This window comes from Palaemon carinicauda, chromosome 35, assembly GCF_036898095.1.
Source record: "Palaemon carinicauda isolate YSFRI2023 chromosome 35, ASM3689809v2, whole genome shotgun sequence".
Lineage (NCBI taxonomy): Eukaryota > Metazoa > Arthropoda > Malacostraca > Decapoda > Palaemonidae > Palaemon > Palaemon carinicauda.
The window spans coordinates 79,275,480-79,294,622 of record NC_090759.1 but is presented as its reverse complement, the minus strand read 5'-3'; the positions used below and the strand labels follow the sequence as shown (position 1 = coordinate 79,294,622).

At 42.3% G+C, this 19,143-nt stretch overlaps 1 protein-coding gene across 1 annotated transcript; it reads right to left on the bottom strand.

Moving 5' to 3' along the window:
• Positions 1-302: 302 nt before the first annotated feature.
• On the bottom strand, positions 303-17,825 carry endos (alpha-endosulfine). Its single transcript, XM_068359371.1, has 3 exons — positions 17,654-17,825; positions 13,357-13,488; positions 303-1,981 (listed from the first exon to the last, which is right to left on the bottom strand). Exons 1-3 carry the CDS (start codon positions 17,738-17,740, stop codon positions 1,802-1,804), a joined length of 399 nt encoding a protein of 132 aa, XP_068215472.1. The 5' UTR covers positions 17,741-17,825; the 3' UTR covers positions 303-1,801.
• Between the last annotated feature and the right edge of the window lie 1,318 nt (positions 17,826-19,143).

Genomic DNA, 19,143 nt, shown 5'->3' with positions numbered 1-19,143 from the left:
CCGATGCCTAACACGAGCGCCCTCTAGGATATCCTTCTGTTTTGGACTTGCTCGCTTGGTCGTAATTTTTTTGTGCTCTTGGTGTTTTTCCCGTTTCTGGATTTAATTCATCATGACTGAAGCTACTACTTCACCTTTACCAATGTTAAGTACTACCGGGCGTCACAGGTCGACCCAGAAATATGGTTTTCAGTGTCTTCCTAAGGTCCCAAGCTTTATAGAACAGAAGGACTCTCGCACTGAAAATGTGTGTACTTACACACCACTATATTGTCCACAAGATAGCTGGGTAAAACTCAAGCTTAGTAAAGATCAGTTTATTTTGTTGGGTTGGTCTTTACAGAAGTTACACAAATCAAACCTTAACATGTCAGAAATAAAAATATTACAAATTTCACATTAATTTACATCTTAGGTATTCCTTTTGTTACACTTTTGAACGCTGTTCTTCTGACAGATAAAAATATAGAACAGCGTCACAACAAAAATCGAGCTCTGGAAGGAAAAAATAAGCGAGCTCTGTGCACAACTATGTCGATGGTAGTAATGAATCTTTTTGAAGCTTTACATAAGCTGAACAAAATTACTTTTGTTTTTTTTGGCAACATAACTTATATGGCATTGCACAGTTTCCAAGACATAATTACTACTAGTTGGCAAAATTTATACCATAATCTGGTTTCTATCTCTAGGTATCCACTGATGAACTAAAGACACGAATAATGGGCAAAGGTAGATTAAAAAAAAAAAAAATAAAAAATGAAAAAGGCTTCTTTTGGTTTCATACAATGAGAGCAAGCCTTTAGAGAGAGAAAAAAATAGAGAGGAATCTCACAAGGTCCTCTTAAACAAACCTCGCCATCTCTCGACATACACGAAGGCCTTTCACAAATAAACATGACGTATCACAATACACGGTACTACGAGAGTATCAAAGAATCCTATACACACAAATCCCATACTACTGTAAAGAGTATAAAGCATAATGAAATAAAAAATGGCACCTACAAATCCCAAAAAACCAAAATAAATGAAAAACTAAAAAAATAAAAACGGACTTGTGGATTGCATGGCAAAAACTGCTCAAAAGGTTGATTCTGATACAGACCTAAGTATTATTTGTAAAACTGTTTGGCAAGCATAGTCATGTATATATGTGTGTATATATATTGGCTATTATAAAAGTTTATATCTAAAAGTAGATTTTAATATAATATAATTTGCTTTCAGCTAAAGCCATTTTTTTAAAAACTCTTAAATAGGTAACCCCAATCACACTTGTATGCTCTATTAGGTTTCCTGATGCTAAAGTTCTAAATAACCAGCCACCCAACTCTCAACGGCCTCTATCCAGTGACACGGGACGATAGAATACGAAAAAGATATATGTATAATATTGGTTCAAATGAATCATGTCTCCACACAAGTCCTAATGAGCCCTTAAATAAGATTATCATTGTTGATATGAACCAGAGCGGACGAAAAACCCACGCCTGGGAAAAGGGGGAGAACTGGAGAACTTGCATTTCATGCTGGAGGAAATGTAGTTTTATCTTATTACCTAACATTTCTTTTGTGTAAAGCACATTTTTTTTATTTATTTTTTTATTTTTTACCTTTTTGTAACAACAGATATCCTCACAAAAAACAAAAACACCGCTAAGTCCAATAAACTAACATATGTGCTATGGCAAAATTATCACCTTCCTTTATATTTAGGTAACAGACCTTCCTAAACCTCCTCTAAAGTATATAACAATTGGCAAAAAATGATGATGACAGGGACACTTTATGACTTAACTTAGGATGCAGTAGTCAATTTGCTGTGCTGGATGATAGAAGTTTTCCTGACGGGAACGGATTCCGGAGTGGGGATGGCTTCCCCGGTGGGTTGAGCTAAGAGGGGGGGCATCCGCGATTTGTTCACGTTCACTGGTTTTTGTTTGGCCATCTGATAATCTCCGGAGTCAAAATATTTTTGCTGCAAGGGCAAATTAACATCATTAATAAACTGTAAGGAAAGAAGCTTCAATCTGATAGTCTCCGCAGTCAAAATATTTTTGCTGCAAGGACATATTAACATCATTAATAAACTGTAAGGAAAGAAGCTTCAATCTGATAGTCTCCGCAGTCAAAATATTTTTGCTGCAAAGGACAAATTAACATCATAGATAAACAGTAACAAAAGAAGCTTCAATCTGATAATCTCCAGAGTCAAAATATTTTTGCTGCAAGGGCAAATTAACATCATTAATAAACTGTAAGGAAAGAAGCTTCAATCTGATAGTCTCTGCAGTCAAAATATTTTTGCTGCAAGGGCAAATTAACATCATTAATAAACTGTAAGGAAAGAAGCTTCAATCCGATAGTCTCCGCAGTCAAAATATTTTTGCTGCAAAGGACAAATTAACATTAATAAACTCTAAGGAAAGAAGCTTCAATCTGATAGTCTCCGCAGTCAAAATATTTTTGCTGCAAGGACAAATTAACATCATTAATAAACAGTAACGAAAGAAGCTTCAAGCGACAATTAGATCTCTTTCATAATGCTTTTTGCTGCAAAGATAGAATACCATATCATTAACAATAAAGAAAGTCACTTCGAGAAACCATTATTCCTAATGCTATTGTATATTAATTGAAACTGTGCCAATTACTTCTCTTGTGGTTTATTTATTTCCTTTCCTCTCTGGGCTATTTTTCCCTGTCTCGAGGCCTTGGCCTTATAGTATCCTGCTTTTCTAACTAAGGTTGTAGCTTAGCTAGTAATTGTAATAATAATAATGTAATAATAACTAGAGGGGCAATTAGTAAAGCGCAGACCTCCGCTGCCACAGCTTATTTCTTGACCTCGACCTTGACCTTAAACATGAATTGGACATTTTGTTTGACTGTGAGCTTGACCTTCCAAAATTTAATAATTTAAACTTTAAACATAACAGTTAATGGTGCAAGTTTCAATACTCTACAATTAAAATTGTGGCAAGGAAGCTGTTCACAAAATACACCCAAACACAAACGGGGTAAAACAAAACCTCCGTCCAACTTAGTTAGCTGAGGTAATAATAACCCCATACAGCAGAAAATACTGTTAACCCTTTTACCCCTAAAGGACGTACTGGTACGTTTCACAATAGCCATCCCTTTACCCCCCCCATGCACGTACCCGGTGCGTCCTTGCAAAAAAATGCTATAATTTTTTTTTTTTTTCATATTTTTTATATTTTTTTAAAAAAATTCAGGCATTTTCCAAGAGAATGAGACCAACCCGACCTCTCTAGGACAAAAATTAAGGCTGTTAGAGCAATTTAAAAAAAATATACACCAAAATATGCTGGGAAAAAAATAACCCCCTGGGGGTTAAGGGTTAGAAATTTCCAAATAGCCTGGGGGTAAAAGGGTTAAGCTTAATTCCGTAACTCGAAATAAATTGGTATAAATGTAACTAGCATGATCCCAACAACATACAGTACCTTATATATTTCTAATAAAGCAACCAAGCAAATGCTCTTAAAATACTTTCCCAAAATTTAATATAAATTTACAAATAGTTTCCCCCAAGGGGTGCAATGTAGGCATTACTTAAAAGGTCTTTATTATCCATTTCAGCTACACACTCTTTTTTCTAACTATACCTCCATTCTAACTTCTTATTACTATTACTAACTAAGCTACAACCCTAGTTGGAAAAGCAAGAAGCTTTAAGCCCCAAGGCTCCAACAGGGAAAAATAGCCTAGTGAGGAAACGTAATACGGAATTAAGCTACTGTATATGGGAAGTAATGAACAAGAAACATAAAATATCTTAAGATCAGTAACAAAGTCAAAATAGATATAGAGTATCCTATAAAAACTGTAAGGAGACTCGTGACTCTATATTGCCGCAACTGCATGGTTTCACGACAGTTGCACAAGGGCACTGAGTGATCTACCAAGCCTTATTTCCCAAAATCATCTACGACAGTCTTCAAAATTAAAGACTAGTGGAGCAATGTTAACAAAGTTTCAAATATAACAGGATGTCAAAATTTGCAAGGTGGTAGGGTTCATAAGGTACCAGTCATCCTTCAAGATACTACCACAAGAGTGTCATGGGTTCCTTAAAAGATTGGCCAAACAGTTTGAAGGGTTTGACATATTTCGAAATCCTTAAGCATACTACACCTTACTCTCAATTGAGTTAATAATGGTACTGCCTATACTCAATTTTTTTCTAATGATGCACATTTGCACTAACTCGCAGGGGTACCCTTTTAGCTCGGAAGGGTTTCCTACTAGCTAATTGGTTAGAATTATTTTGTCCAACCAATCAGGTAACAGGAAAGTTTTCCAAGCTAAAAGGGCACAAATGCAAGTCAGTGCAAGTGCGCTTCATTAAAAAAAATTGAGTGTAGTACCTATTTGCCTATATAATAAGGGTAGAAGAGAGACTAGGAGAAACACTCCAAAATAAAATAATTGTCCTCTGTTCAAAGACAGAGCCATAACCCGAGTACAGTACTAAAGTACGTGCACGAAGGTAAGCTCAAACATGATAATTTGGAATTTTGATCTTCCTTTGCTTCCCCAATTGTTGAGTTTGGCAGACTTCCCAGAAGGACCAAGAATGACTTTTGGTTTTATCTTCATTTATAATGCTATCACAATTGTCCTCTTTTTATGCATATTACTGTAGTCATCCAGCATTCATAATGTTGGTTATTATGCTTTTTCTCTCTTATAGCTTACTCTTCACTTCTCTCTTCCTTTCCACATTGATCCGTTTTCCCAGTAGAAGGCCCAATGATTCATAACATGCACATTTCTAGCTTGGGTTGCAGCTTAGCTTATTAATAATAACCATATATATAATACTGTAATATCATTATTAAGTATTAAATTCTTTTTCTCAGTCTTGAAATCACCAAAGTCTCTCATTTTGACTAACTTAAATCAAAGCACAAAAAACTAAAAAAAAAAAAAAAAAGGGGGGGGGGGAATTTCACAGCTGAAAATCCTCACTGGTAATTTTTACCAAATAAAACCACCATAGTGATTCAAAAAATTTAAGATACAATACAGTATATAAGTAATGTACACCTTATAGCACCACTAACATAAACTAGAAAATATGAAATAGTAAGCACTACTGTTTAGTTTGACTTGATCTATAGGATTTGGGCATTAAAGCCCAGCACTGGGGACCTCATTCAGATTCAACGCCGAACTGCAGGCAGGGAAACGGACTAACAGTAGCACTATGAAGTAAAATTTAAGAGACTGGGCTACAAACCAGCAAGAAGAAAGAGGGAACAGAAGAATGATAGAGGGTTAAAAAGATAGTGCAGCATGGTGCCAAAGGGATGCCGACTGCACAATAGAGTTCTCTCTCTTTTCACCTTCAGGGTTTGGGATAACCAAATGCCTAGTATCCAACCAGGCAGAAACGCAGAAGAGCTAAAACTTAATCTTGGACACAATGTTCCCAGTTCATATTTTAAACAAATCCCCTCTTCTAGTGCTGAGAAGAAACAAGTAATGAATAAAACGTGATAAAAAAAAATTCAAGGGATTTTGACGAAGACTGTATGGTGTCCTAAGGACTTTCCTTTGAAAGGCTATAACATGGATTCCAATATGACAAATACCAAAGATATATTGTCTCCCCTGCTCTAAGGCCAGTACTGTATATCAAAGTGCAAAACATGACAAATTCGTAAATAATTTATATTTTTCCTAACCATACAAACCTTAGCTATTTAATACGGGTATTACTTACGGCGTAGCTGAAATGACAGACCATTAGAATTTTAACGAGGGTTTACTACCCCCTCCCTAGTTAGCGAGGGGTAGCTAGCTACCCCTCCCCCCCTCACACACCTGTGACTAGCTCACTTTGCCTAGAGGTAGGACTTCCAGGGGGGACAGGGCTGGCGGATAAGTTTGATTAAATAGCCAAGGTTTGTATGGTTAGGAAAAATACAAATTATCTACGAATTTGTCATTTGTTCTGTAACCGAAATACTGTACAAACCACGCTATTTAACATGGGTGACTTAACCCTTAAGTAGGGTGGTAAGTCACAGCCGTTACTGGCTTTTTGCCCGGGGACTCGGTATCTGAGTGTGTCAGTGCTCAAGATAAGGAGTCCCTGCACCTCGCAAGTGCCTTGCTCTGCAAGGACTGCTGCCTATGTAAGGTTGGGTGTGAAGGAATGAAGTGTGACTCGTCCTAGGAAGTTGACCTGTAGTCATTTAGATGGAAACTTGAGGCTAGGACTCTCCCAATACTACAACGTAAGGGTATGGGGATGTGACAGTATTATCTTAATACTAGGAACACAAGGAAACATGGTTTACCTGCAGTGGTTTGAGGTCAGCTGTGCAGAGAACCCAGGATGCTGCTTTCCCCAAGAGTGGGGAGAATGAAGAAAAGAATAAGGGCCAGGCATACCTTTTCATTCATGCAGACTAAAACTGGGTAACAATGCCCTCAACCTTTTGCTACTTGTCCATTAAGGAGCCTGAGGTTTATACCAGCTGTTGTGCAGCCACCATAGGGCCGATAGAAAACGTATCGAGCCTCCTGTGGGTCACGTCTTGCAGGTAGTAGGCTGTGAAGGTCGTTTGACGCTTCCAAACCCCTGCTTGTAAAACCTGTGTCACCGAGTAATTCTTCTTGAATGCCAGGGACGTAGCAATGCTTCTGACATCATGTGCTCTAGGGCGACGTGATGGAGGAGGGTCGGGATTCAGGGAATGATGGATAACCCTGCGAATCCACGCTGAGATTGTATTCTTAGTGACCCTCCTCTTCGTCCTTCCCGTGCTCACAAACAATGCTTGCACCCGAGGACGAATTGCAGCTGTTCTCTTAAGATAGAGCCTCAGACTCCTTACTGGGCACAGTAGGAAATGGTCTGGGTCATCTATTGCAGAACGCAGACTCGAAATCCGGAGAGTCGAACCGAGGGTCCGGCAATCCTGGATTTTGAGTCTTAGCAACAAACTCAGGGACGAATCTGAACGTTACCTCCCCCCATCCCCTTGAATGGGCAATGTCATACGAGAGACATGAAGTTCGCTGACTTGCTTGGCCAAGGCCAAAGCAAGTAGGAACACCGTCTTCCTAGTCAGGTGGCGATCAGAAGCCTGGCGTAATGGTTCGAAAGAAGGTCTCTTAAGAGACCTGAGGACTCAAACCACGTTCCATGGAGGAGGTCTCACTTCCAACTGAGGGCAGGTAAGTTCATAACTTCGTATGAGTAGAGAAAGTTCCAGCGAAGAGGAAATGTCCATTCCTTTGAGCTTGAAGGCTAGACTTAAGGCTGAGCGATAGCCTTTCACTGCCGAGACTGAAAGGCGCATTTCTTCCCGCAAATACACGAGAAACTCCGCTATTGCTGGTATAGTGGCATTGAGTGGAGAGATACCCCTTCCACGACACCAACCACAGAAGACTCCACTTTGCCTGGTAGACCCCTGCGGATGACTTTCGCAGGTGTCGGACTTTCGCAGGTGTCGAGACATTCTTTCAGCAACTTGTTGCGAAAACCCTCTCTCTGTGAGGAGACGCTGGATAGTCTCCAGGCGTGAAGCCGCAGTGATGGTACGGCTTTGTGGAAGATGTTGGCATGTGGTTGTCTGAGTAGCTAGTATCGAGGAGGAAGTTCTCTCGGGAGTTCCGTCAGGAGCTGCAGAAGGTCCGGGAACCACTCTGCGTGATGCCATGTCGGAGCTATCAAGATCATCGAAAGGTTGACCGATATTCTGGTCTTGTTGAGTACCCTTCTCATCAGACAGAACGGGGGAAAGGCGTAAACGTCGATGTTGTCCCACCGTTGTTGGAAGGCATCTTGCCAGAGTGCCTTGGGGTCCGGGACTGGGGAGCAGTGCCGCGGAAGCTTGAAATTCAGAGCTGTCGCGAACAGATCCACCGTCTGAGATTCCCTGCTCAGACTGTCGGTGAGTACTTTCCTCTTGCCTGGAATGAAGCGAGCTGATAGTGGAATCGAGTAGACTTCGGTCCATCTCGGTATCTCTACTGCAAGATGGGATAGCTGCTCTGAAAAGGTACCTCCCTGCTTGTTGATGTAAGCCACTACCGTGGTGTTGTTGCTCATCACCACCACAGAGTGACCCGCCAGGTATTGTTGGAACTGTTGAAGTGCCAGGTATACGGCCTTCATTTCTAGAAGGTTTATGTGGAGGCACTTTTCTGATTCTGATCAGAGGCCTAAGGTCCTGTGGTTCAGAACATGGGCCCCCACCCTTTTTTTGAGGCGTCCGAGAACATCAAATCCGGGGGGGAGGACGAGAAGATCCACTCCCTTTCGTAGGTTTTTGTCCGTCAACCACCACTGAAAGTCCGTCCGTTCCGCAGGAACCATAGGGACCAAGACGTCCGGGGAATCGTGTCCTTGATTCCACCGGGACTTTAGTCGCCTTTGCTATCCTGGCGTCTGATGGGAAGGCTTTGTGGAGATTGGTGTCCAAGATCATGCCTAGATATACCAGTCGCTGAGTTGGAAGCAGAGAAGACTTCTCGAGATTCACCATGATCCCTAGATCTTGGCAAAGTCCCAGAAGCTTGTCTCGGTGTCGAAGAAGGGTCGACTCCAAGTCTGCCAGGATCAGCCAGTCGTCCAGATAATGGAGGAGACGGATGCCGATCCTGTGTGCCCACGAAGAAATCAGGGTGAATACCTGAGGTGCTGTGGAGAGACCGAACTGGTAGATCTTGTTGTCTAGGCTGAATCTTAAGGACTTCCTTGAAGACAGATGGATTGGGATCTGTAAGTACGTGTCCTTCAGGTCCAGTGTACACATGAAGTCTTGTGGTCTCACCGCAAGTCTAACAGTGTCCGCCGTATACATGCTGAACGGGGTTTGTTTGAAAAACCTGTTCAGGGCTGAGAGGTCGATGACTGGTCTCCAGCCTCCAGACGCCTTCTTTACAAGAAAGAGTCGACTGAAGAAGCCTGGGGAACCGTCGACGACCTCCTGGAGAGCGCCCTTCTTTAACATGGTCTCGACTTCTGCCCGTAGGGCTTGCCCCCTTGCCGATCCCATGGCAAAGGAGCTCAACGACACTGGATCCGCTGTCAGGGGAGGTAGAGATATTATGAACGGGACGCGATATCCCTGACCGATTACGGAAATCGTCCAGGAATTGGCCCCGAGTTGCTGCCACCTGTCTACGCAACTTTGAAGGCATCCCCCGACTGGTGGACATGCAGGGGGATTGCCAATCCTAGCGTTTGCGGCCTCGGCCACTCCCTCTAGGATTCTTGCCTCCCCTGGAGAACTTTTTGCCTTTCTTGTCTTTGACAGGAAAGGGCTTCGACACCGTTGTCTTTGCTGCCACAGCCGGTTTCGTCGTCTTGGACGGGCGAGGTTGTTGAGGTGCCGCAGGTTTACAGGGCTTCGATGTAAGAGCCCAATGAAGGAAGGAGTCCTGGTTGGACTTCCTCCACCACTCAGCTGCCCGTTCCACGTCTTTAGGGTTAAACAAATTCTTCCCCAAAATGGAAGAATGTCTGAGCCTGCTGACCTTGACGGTTGGGACCTTCGTGTGGAACCTCTCTGCCACCGCATCACGTCGTTTCAGGATCGAATTGGCCCACAAGTTCGAGACTTGGTGGGCCAGAAACTCAAAGGCGTGGATGCCCGAGAGGAGGAAGGTCTCCAGGGCCTTCCTGGTGCTCTCCTTAGACAGGTCTTTGGATCGCAACAGGATGCCAAGAGACCCCAGCCAGATGTCCAGCCACGAGGCAGCCTGCATGGCACACTTCGCAACCTTCTCCTGGCTTAGGATCTCTGTCGCCGAGAAAGTCACTTGCCGGCTAGAGTGTCTCTCAAGAGGGACTCCCTTGGTAAGCTCTTCCACAGAGTGGTGCAAGGGAAGAGCTAAACAAGCCTCCTCCATGATCTCAAAGTACCTCCTCTGGTGGATACGAGGTGGAGGGAGGAGCTTGTTGCCAGCAGTGGAACGGCTGGAGGAGGCGAGCTCGGAGAGCTGGCCCTCAACCTTATCCCTGGCACTCTTCACCCCTTGGGACCAGGGCAAAGCTGCACTGGCCTTAGCGGGCTTTTGAGTGCCAGAGACTCGGTCCAGGACTGTGTCCTGGCCCTCTCGAGGAGGAATCTCAGGATCAGGAAACCTGTTGAGATGCCTCATCAGGGTCAGAACCTGCCAGAAGGCATGCTCTGACTCCTGTGGCTCCCCTCCTGGACAACTGGCAGCAAACTCTCACGTCCCCAAAGGCTCTTCTTGGGGGGACACGTGGACGCTCTCTGCGGGTCTTGTTGGCTCTGGGCGAATTCTTGAGGATGACTTGGGGACTGTCTTGAAGTCCTTAGATTCCCTCCTTGGAGGAATACAGGACTCCAACAATGACGTCCGAGGGCTCTTCTCCACCCCAACCCAGGACGATTCTCCTGCGCGAGGCGGGGTTTCTCCATTGGTGCGATGGGAGAACGCCTCACCTCAGAAGATTCCCTTGAGGACGGAAAATGCTCGTCCACAGGAGAGGGAGAGAAAGTCTGGGGGGGGGGGGAGGAAGCCTTCCTCAAGGATGTCCGAGGAGCCAGCTTGACCCTTGGAGATGTTACCACGACTTCTACTCCTCTCTTCCTCTTCAGTGGGGTCGGAGCCGCCATTGATTTGAGGCCCATCTCAGCGAAGGCCGGTTTGACAGCCTGCACGACAGCTCTGATGAGGGACCCGAACCATGGCTGCTTACTGACAGCGAGACGCCCTCTGGAAGGAAGGGGATCGGGCGATCCTTCGTAGTAGAAACGACAACTGGGCCTGCCTGAAAAGAAAGGGAAGAAGAAGAAGGTTGGTTCCTGGACCTATCTGGAGACTTTCCTCCCTCCTGCAAGTGCGCTGGTCTGCGCTTGGGGGGGAGGGGGGGATCGGTGGCGCGATCTGGTGAAGGAAGAGGAAGCGCAGAAGGGTATGCAAGCGCTTGCGCGCGCGGAGGTGATTGTTCGCGCGCGTGGGCACGCAGGATCTCGACGGGCTCTAGGAGAACGCGCACGCGCAGGGGAATTACCCCTAGCGCGTGGGCGCGCAGGAGGGCGCACAGCAGGAACTGGTGACTGCGTGCGACGGCGTGTAGGCGATGGCTGACGAGCAGGCGAGGTTCGACGGCGCGTAGGAGATCGCTGAAGGGAAGGAGAAGCTAGGTTCTTCCCTCCTGCGCCCAGATCCGGAGATCGTGGGCGCGCAGGGCAACTCTGGCGAGCAGGAGATCGTGGGCGCGCATCACGATGAGGGCGCAGTTGTGCGCTGGCGTACAGGAGAACGCTGGCGAGCAGGAAAGCGCTGGCGCGTAGTCTCAGCTGCAGGAGGTCACTGTCTCTGAAGGTGAAGGTCTACGGTGAGAAGACTTCACAGCGGGCGAGCGCTTGCGCGCAGGAGAACATAGGCGCGCAGGGGATACCTGGCGCTTAAGGGACTTTCTCACAACGTGAGAAAGCCCCTTTTTCCCCGAAGGGACCGATGCCCGTTGGATAACGGGGTGCGTGGGCGCCCACAGTGCGTCAGCAGCCAGGAACGGAGACAGCAGGTCCGAAGGTCTGGCAGGCGAAGGAGAGCGTGAACGATCAGCAGAGAGGTCCTGGGATGCGACTGCAATGGTCGGTGCACGGCGGGGAGGATCCTCTGTGGGGGGCTGCGAAGGTGAAGAACCGAAGAGGCACCTCCTAACTCCCTTGTGGAGAGAAGGAAGGCCTCTATGGCAAAGAGGAGGGCGAGCCTTCCGTCTGATACGTCCCCTGGGGGCGGAAGGCAGACCATCATCAGTCCTCCGAAGATAAGTCTCTGTCAGTGAACTCCCCTGAGGGGGAGAATCACTTGCAGGAGAGACCGCTGGACTTAGCTCCTCCCTCGAAGGATGTTCGGAGGGGGGAACCAAGCCTTCAGCTGCATCAGGAACCAAAGCAGGGGTTTGACCTAACTCGTCAGAAGCCCCTGCCACAACAACATCGACAATAGACAGAGGATCAACCTCTGCTACCGCCGGCGACTGTTTGATAGCAGCCCCCAACCTGATTATGTCAAACAGGGCTTCCTTGGAGGGCGAACCCTTAAGCCCAAAAGAAGGCCAAAGCTGTAACAAATCATCATTAGCAACATTGTTATCAGAAATATCCTCCCCCGGGGGAGGAGGAGGAGCTTCCTCGCTATGGGAGACAACTCCCTCTCCCGAACCCCGAGGTCGGTCAACATAAGTACGGCCTACGCTACCACTTGACAGCCTCAGGGGAGAAACCGATCGAGTGGGAGCTTCGGAGGAGGTTCAGGGTACGGAAGAAGAGTCCTTGGAAATTTCCTTCTTCAAGGAAACCCTTGAAGGAGAAATATCCCGTTTGGACTTCTGCTTCCGGCGCCGGGAAAACCTCTCCCACTGGGAGGTAGACCACTCACTACACACTTTATCTCTGTCACACCATTGGCCCCTGCAAAAAGGACATTAGGTGTGAGGATCCGTTTCGACCGCCGACATATATGTACCACAAGGGCTGTCAGGTAATCCAGGACACTTCCGCATAGTAGAGGCCAACTTCCAAGCACACTGAAAAGAAAAAGCAAAACAAGATCAAAGGCTGTCAATAAGCGAGGGTGGGAGCAGACATGTCTGTTCATCACCCGAGCCAAAAGCAAAGAGGGGTAGTCACAGGTGTGTGAGGGGGGGAGGGGTAGCTACTACCCCTCCCTAACTAGCGAGGGGGTAGTCAACCCTCGTTAAAATTCTAATGGATCGTCATTTCAGCTACGCCGAAAGTAATACCCATATTAAAAAGCGTGGTTTGTATTTCGGTTACGGAACAAATGGACTCTGTGTGTGTATAAGGGAGGCCCTGAAGTTCTGGCTCATTAGAACTCAACAACACAACACCTCGGCAGCAGAAATTCACATGCTACGAGCGACATTATTACTGCGTCATAGAAAGGCACCAAACTCTCAGTTGACTACCAGCTTACCAACACCTCAACAAATATTAATTTTTTTGTCAACTTCACTCTTACTCATGGAATTTGTGACAAATATTAATTAATATAGGAAGTTACATGCTCTAAATCTCAAACACTTTACTGAACTGGCCCTTGATATTAATGTTATGTCACTGACCTATGATAATCTAATGATGAATTAGGTTTGCATAAATAAAAAGAAAAAAATTCAGTCTGCAGTATACCAATCTATATGGACAAAATATACTTTAACGATATTTCAACTACTGTACTTACTATCTCCTTTGGTACAAGGATTTCCCTATCAAGTAGAGATCGTCCAAAACAACCCAGTAACAGTAACAAAAAAACACATTCCACTTCAAACATATAACTGTACCAAACCTCTCTTACCCCTTTAGCCAGTCTCTTTTGCAAAAATGCGGAGTGTCCTGCCATTGGTCGGCCTACAATGGGATATTTTGAGCGTAGCTTAGCTTCTTCGGCTGCCTCTATTCCAGCTGCTGTCATGGCTGGAGGACCTGGCTGTAAACAGAAAACAATTCATATAATTATCCAAGAAATAGAACTTGGTAAGCAATCATAGGGGTGACTAAAAGTCACATCTAATGTAGGAGAAATTCAACATTATTCAAGGCCTCATTACCTGCAAATTAAATCATCCCAACCTATACAGAAGTTACTTTCTTCAAAACCACTTCAGTAGTTGATACCAATGTCATGAAATTTTGGTTCAGTAAAAAGTCTTTCTAAATAATATTATACCCAAGCTATGAAATAAAGAGATGAGATGACCTATATTTTGCAGGTTAGGTTAACACTAAATTAACATTAATAACTATTTTCCATTTCCTTTAGCGAGTCATATTTGCACCGACTTGCAACGGTGCCCTTTTAGCTCGGAAAAGTTTCCTGGTCGCTGACTGGTTAGAATTATCTTGTCCAACCAATCAGGGATCAGGAAACTTTTCCGAGCTAAAAGGGCACAGCTGCGAGTCGGTGCAAATATGACTCGCTAAAAGAAATGGACTATAGTGTCATGCTTATGCTAATAATAAATGAGACTAAAAGGGCGCAGATTTTGTGGTCAGGTACGCCAGGCCTAGCCTGAAACAGAGGGGGCAACGCAACAGCTTGTATCAGATGTAGCTCTGCCTAGCATGAAAAAGTTTGTCATTTACTGTGATAAAGGACACAAAATTTTAAGTACAAAGGGGGATGCTATAAAAAAAAAAATACCAGGGTGCCTAGATTAAATTAGATTGATGTGAGTCAGTGACGATGTATACTTTTATAGAAACAAAACGTCATACTGCTTCAAAACACATTTTCATAAAATGAGAAGTAATTTTAGGTCATAAATCCAGCTCTAGTAAACATTTTAAATTTACTTATTTTAATATTTAATGCGTAGTGTTGTATGATAAAACTTTAATAATTCGGCCCGAGGTTAGCCTTTCACGTTCATTTTGGCTGTGGTACAGTGTATTGTATGGTAAGTTAGGGTAGGCGAGGGATCCAGGCAAGCTAAGTAATGACCCGCCACCCTAGTTTAGGCTAGGCAAGCACCTAGCTCTTATCTAATATAATTGTCCAATTTCAGGTTAGGAAAGGACATGGCCCTTTAATCTAACACAATTTATAGCCCTAGGGGTGATACTGTTAGAATATTAAACTTTTATTTATGATGCATTGGTAATGTTCATTATACGCTTGGGGGCAGTCATTTGTTTTTTACCCATAATACTTGTGTTATGATATACGTGGCATGACGCCGCTTTTGTCCAAGTAGTGTAACCGGCAAGTTCATCGCCGAAGGTACTCTGTACTGCTGTATCTCTCACATTCTCCATTAAAGTGACTCATTTATGTAGTGATCACTTTTATTTATTCCACCATCATGTCCTCTGTGGTCACAGATACAGCCTTGTAATATAATAACTTTATTTATCATTAATCTTTAGTTACAGTGAGATATGTCTTAGCCTAGCGTAACCTAGGAGAGGACAAGGCCTTATATTCTCATAGCTTAATGACAAGACACGAGCGATGTTTGGACTATAAAATTCTACGAACTTCACAATATTTTGACGTAACATTCAATTAAGAACAATCTATGGTAAGCAGCTCTTCTAGGAGACGGACACTTCAAAATCAAACCATTGTTCTTTAACCTTGGGTAGTGCCATAACCTCTGTACCACAGTCTTCCACTGTCTTGGGTTAGAGTTCCCTTGCTTGAAGGTGCAATCTGGCACACTATTCTATCTTAATTTTCTTCCTCTTGTTTTGTTAAAGTTTTTATAGTTTATATAGGAGATATTTATTTTAATGTTGTTGCTCTTCTTAAAATATTCTATTTTTCTTTGTTTCCTTTCCTCACTGAGCTATTTTCCCTATTGGAGCCCCTGGGCTTATAGCATCCTACTTTTCCAACAATGGTTGTAGCTTAGCAAATAATAATAATAATCAGTCAATTAAAATAATTTATCGAGGTTTCAAACACGTTGAGTAACTTTCATACAATATTTTCAATAGGGTAGGAACAGGATGAGATGTGACTCTTATTTGACTATAGAGGGTATTATTATCTGCCACGTTCAGGATATGATTGTACAAAACAGTTAGCTTGAAGAAATATATTTGATAAATTTCAGATAAAAAGCCCTAAAATTGTACCAAAATAAATTAAAATGCGTACAATAACGCTAATAGAGAAAATAAGATAATACATTGTGTAGTTTTAGGCATTTTGAATGATTCTGAATTACAATAACTAACGGAAACCCATAGCTTTTAAGTTATGGTACTCAACCAACCAACTCCAAATATCTACTTATATGTCACCAGACTCTTTACCAAGTTATTTCACAGTAAACATCCAACCCTACCATTACCTCCTATCCTAAACTATCCCTTACTCATAAGGGGAGCATCATCCTGTTGCAATTTGCGACTTCCCATTTACCTAAACAGACATGGATATCTTCTTCCTTCTTGTACCATTCCCAAGTCTCCTAACTAGAGCACAGGTAAAGTTGAACTACATTTTTTTTTTACCTGAATTACATTAGATATGGGTTCCCACACACAAAGCCCTGGTTCCCCATAAAACTCGCCCCAAACTTGTACAATATAAGGGTAATAGGATAGTCTATTTTTCCTCATGCCATAAACATTAGTAAACAAATATTTTTTCTTTTATTTTAGCAATAACTTAAGCAGAAGTAATTACATTAAGTTTGAGTGTATGTAGTTGGTTGGGACAGGCATAAACTTAAAACTTATCAAATCAATTTTCTTCATGGGGAAAATGTTAATCATCTGCTGAAATACGATACATTGAAGATAGTTTTACAACTTACGAAATATTATGATTTAGTACTGTACTGGCGAATTCAGTTGGGAAGCAAACATAGGGTTCAGACTTAAGTCTTGGGGTAAGCCAAGTAACGGCAGGGGGTGTATGTATGATAGCGGCCACCTGTATGTATGACGACGACTGACTAAGAATACGGCAGTGTAAGGGAAATCGCAAGGGGGCGTTAACGCCCTGTTAGGTAAGTAGGCTAGAACACGGCTTGTAGGTTAGGTTGGGGGGTTTGTCTAAGTTAGTTGGGGTTCATTTTCCTTGTACGCAGGAGGAACTAGCCGCTGATGTACAAAAGCCCAAGACAGTTTGACAACTTAGGAAATATTATGATTTAGTGCTGGCGAATTAAGTTGGAAAGCAAACACAGGGTCGAGACTTAAGTCTTGGGGAAAGCTAAGGATATGGCAGTCTAAGGGAAGTAGCAGGGAGGCATAGCCCTCCTGGTGGATAAGTAAGGATATGGCTCCTAGATTAGGTTGAGCAAGATTCTTGCTTTTGTTTCCATATTAAAACATGGTTTTTTTCAGTTATAACATTTGCAATTTACACTCAATCCATCCTAAACTACAAAAGCTCAACTTTTTCGGAGCCTTTGTATGTCAGCGGCCCGTTCCTCACGCGTTCATTAAAAATGGACATCAACCTACCTAAACTTCCCCCCCTAACCTAACCTACAAGCCGTGTCCTTACCTACTTGCCTAACGGGGGGGGGGGGGGGGGTTAACGACCCTCTGCAACATCCCCTACAATGCCACATTCTAAATTAGCTGTAATCATACGTGCAGGTGGCCACTACCATACATAAATCACGTTTTCTCTTATTTTAGCTAAATACATCAAGCAGAAGTAACTATATTAAATATGGGTTCCACGCCCCTAAAGTAACGGTTCCAACTGGATGTTCCCGAAAATTGTCCACTATAGGACTAACCAGATAGTAACTTATTTCGCCTCATACCATATACATATAAATAAACAAATATGTGTTTTTATTCGATTTCAGCTGTAATAAAAATTTGGGTTCCCCACCCCTAAAGTCACGGTTTCCATTAGGGGTTCCCGAAAATTGTCCAGTAAAGGAGTAATAAGATAGTAACATGTTTTTCCTCATACCATATAAATATAAATTAACAAATAAGTGTTTTGATTTCGGCTTAAACAAATAAAACAGACGTAAAAGAAAAAAAAATAAAATTTAACGTCCCAAACCCGAACGTCAGACTTTTGTTTGTTTACATCCATACTGGTCGTGACTGTCCCAAGTCCCGAGGTAAAGTCCCTTTTGGATGTCTAAAAAGAGACTTTCCGTTGGACTTACCTCCTTTTTCTCCTCCTCGGCGGCCTCTTGCTTCTCCTCCACTTTCTCCTGGGTGGGAGTTTCGATATTTTGCTCCGAATCTGACATTTTGGCTGAAATAGAAAGTCTGAGGAGTCGAGTTAATAGTGAAACTATTAGCGAATTTCTTTTCTTCGACTCAGGGTTGCCAGATTATTTCGACTGGATTATCGTACACGAGCCTTAAAATTGTCGTTTTTTTTAAACCAAAATTATCGTACACGGTTTCAATATAATTATTAAAGAGTTACATGATTGACTTATTTCAAAATAACTTAGTATAAATTTTTAAACACACACACATATGTATATGTATGTACCTAAGGTATGTATCGTACATCGTACTGGATCTAAAATAGTCGTACATGTACGATAATTATCGTACGAATGGCACCCCTGCTTCGACTACTGGTGGATTCAGCGTCTGCCGTCAAAGCACATTGAGTCGTTTTGTATTTTTATCGTATTTTTATACCTATTATTTATTATTTTCTTCAAAATATTATATAATATAATAAAATTCAATAGCATTTATGATTCTTAATGATTAAACTTATATTTTATTTTGTGGATTTTTAATTAACCATATTGAGTCGTTTTGTATTTTTATCGTATTTCTATATATATTATTTATTATTTTCTTCAAAATATTATATAATATAATAAAATTCAATAGCAATTATTATTCTTGATGATTAAACTTATATTTTATTTTGTGGATTTTTAATTTGGTTTGTTGTAGGTCCTGATCAATAATTTGTCCGATTCCGTTACGTCAATGATGAATTGTGAAAATCAAGTAAATGGACATATGTGAATAGATTATTATTCATCACTTAATATTTGCCTTTAGATTAATATATGTGTATACATGACTCTCAAAATCAATTCTTATCTTAGACTTTATCTCTACAATATCACTGAAAACCGTATTGTTGTTATTTTCCGAGAAAATAAAGAAAAAAACATTAATATATATTGATTAAATGGCTTTATAGATACGTAGATATATGGAATAATGGTATTAATAAAGATTCATATATTATCCATCATTAATTGGCTCGACAGATAAATTATATCAACACAAAAAAAAATATTTCATCTAATTTTCTCTTTAGATAAGTCCAAATACGCTTTCATCAATACACAAAAAGCATCTTGGGAATCATTATATTTTTGTATATGTATTTTTTTTAAGATATAATAGTTATCAAAACCATGAAACTTAGACTTTAATCTAAGTTTGTAAGATGACCGGCAATGGATAAAATATCTGAGAACGAGTAAATATCAAAGTCTGGTATTCGAATTAATCTATCACAAAAATTTACCCGTAAAATTATCTATAATTAGTTTACTAAATATATTTATATGTGGGCTTTCTTCATAAATAAAAGCTTAGTTTATCAACCTACATAGTCTGCCGAAGTCAAGCAGCCGACAAAAACTGTGGCAACGGAAGATCATAAATT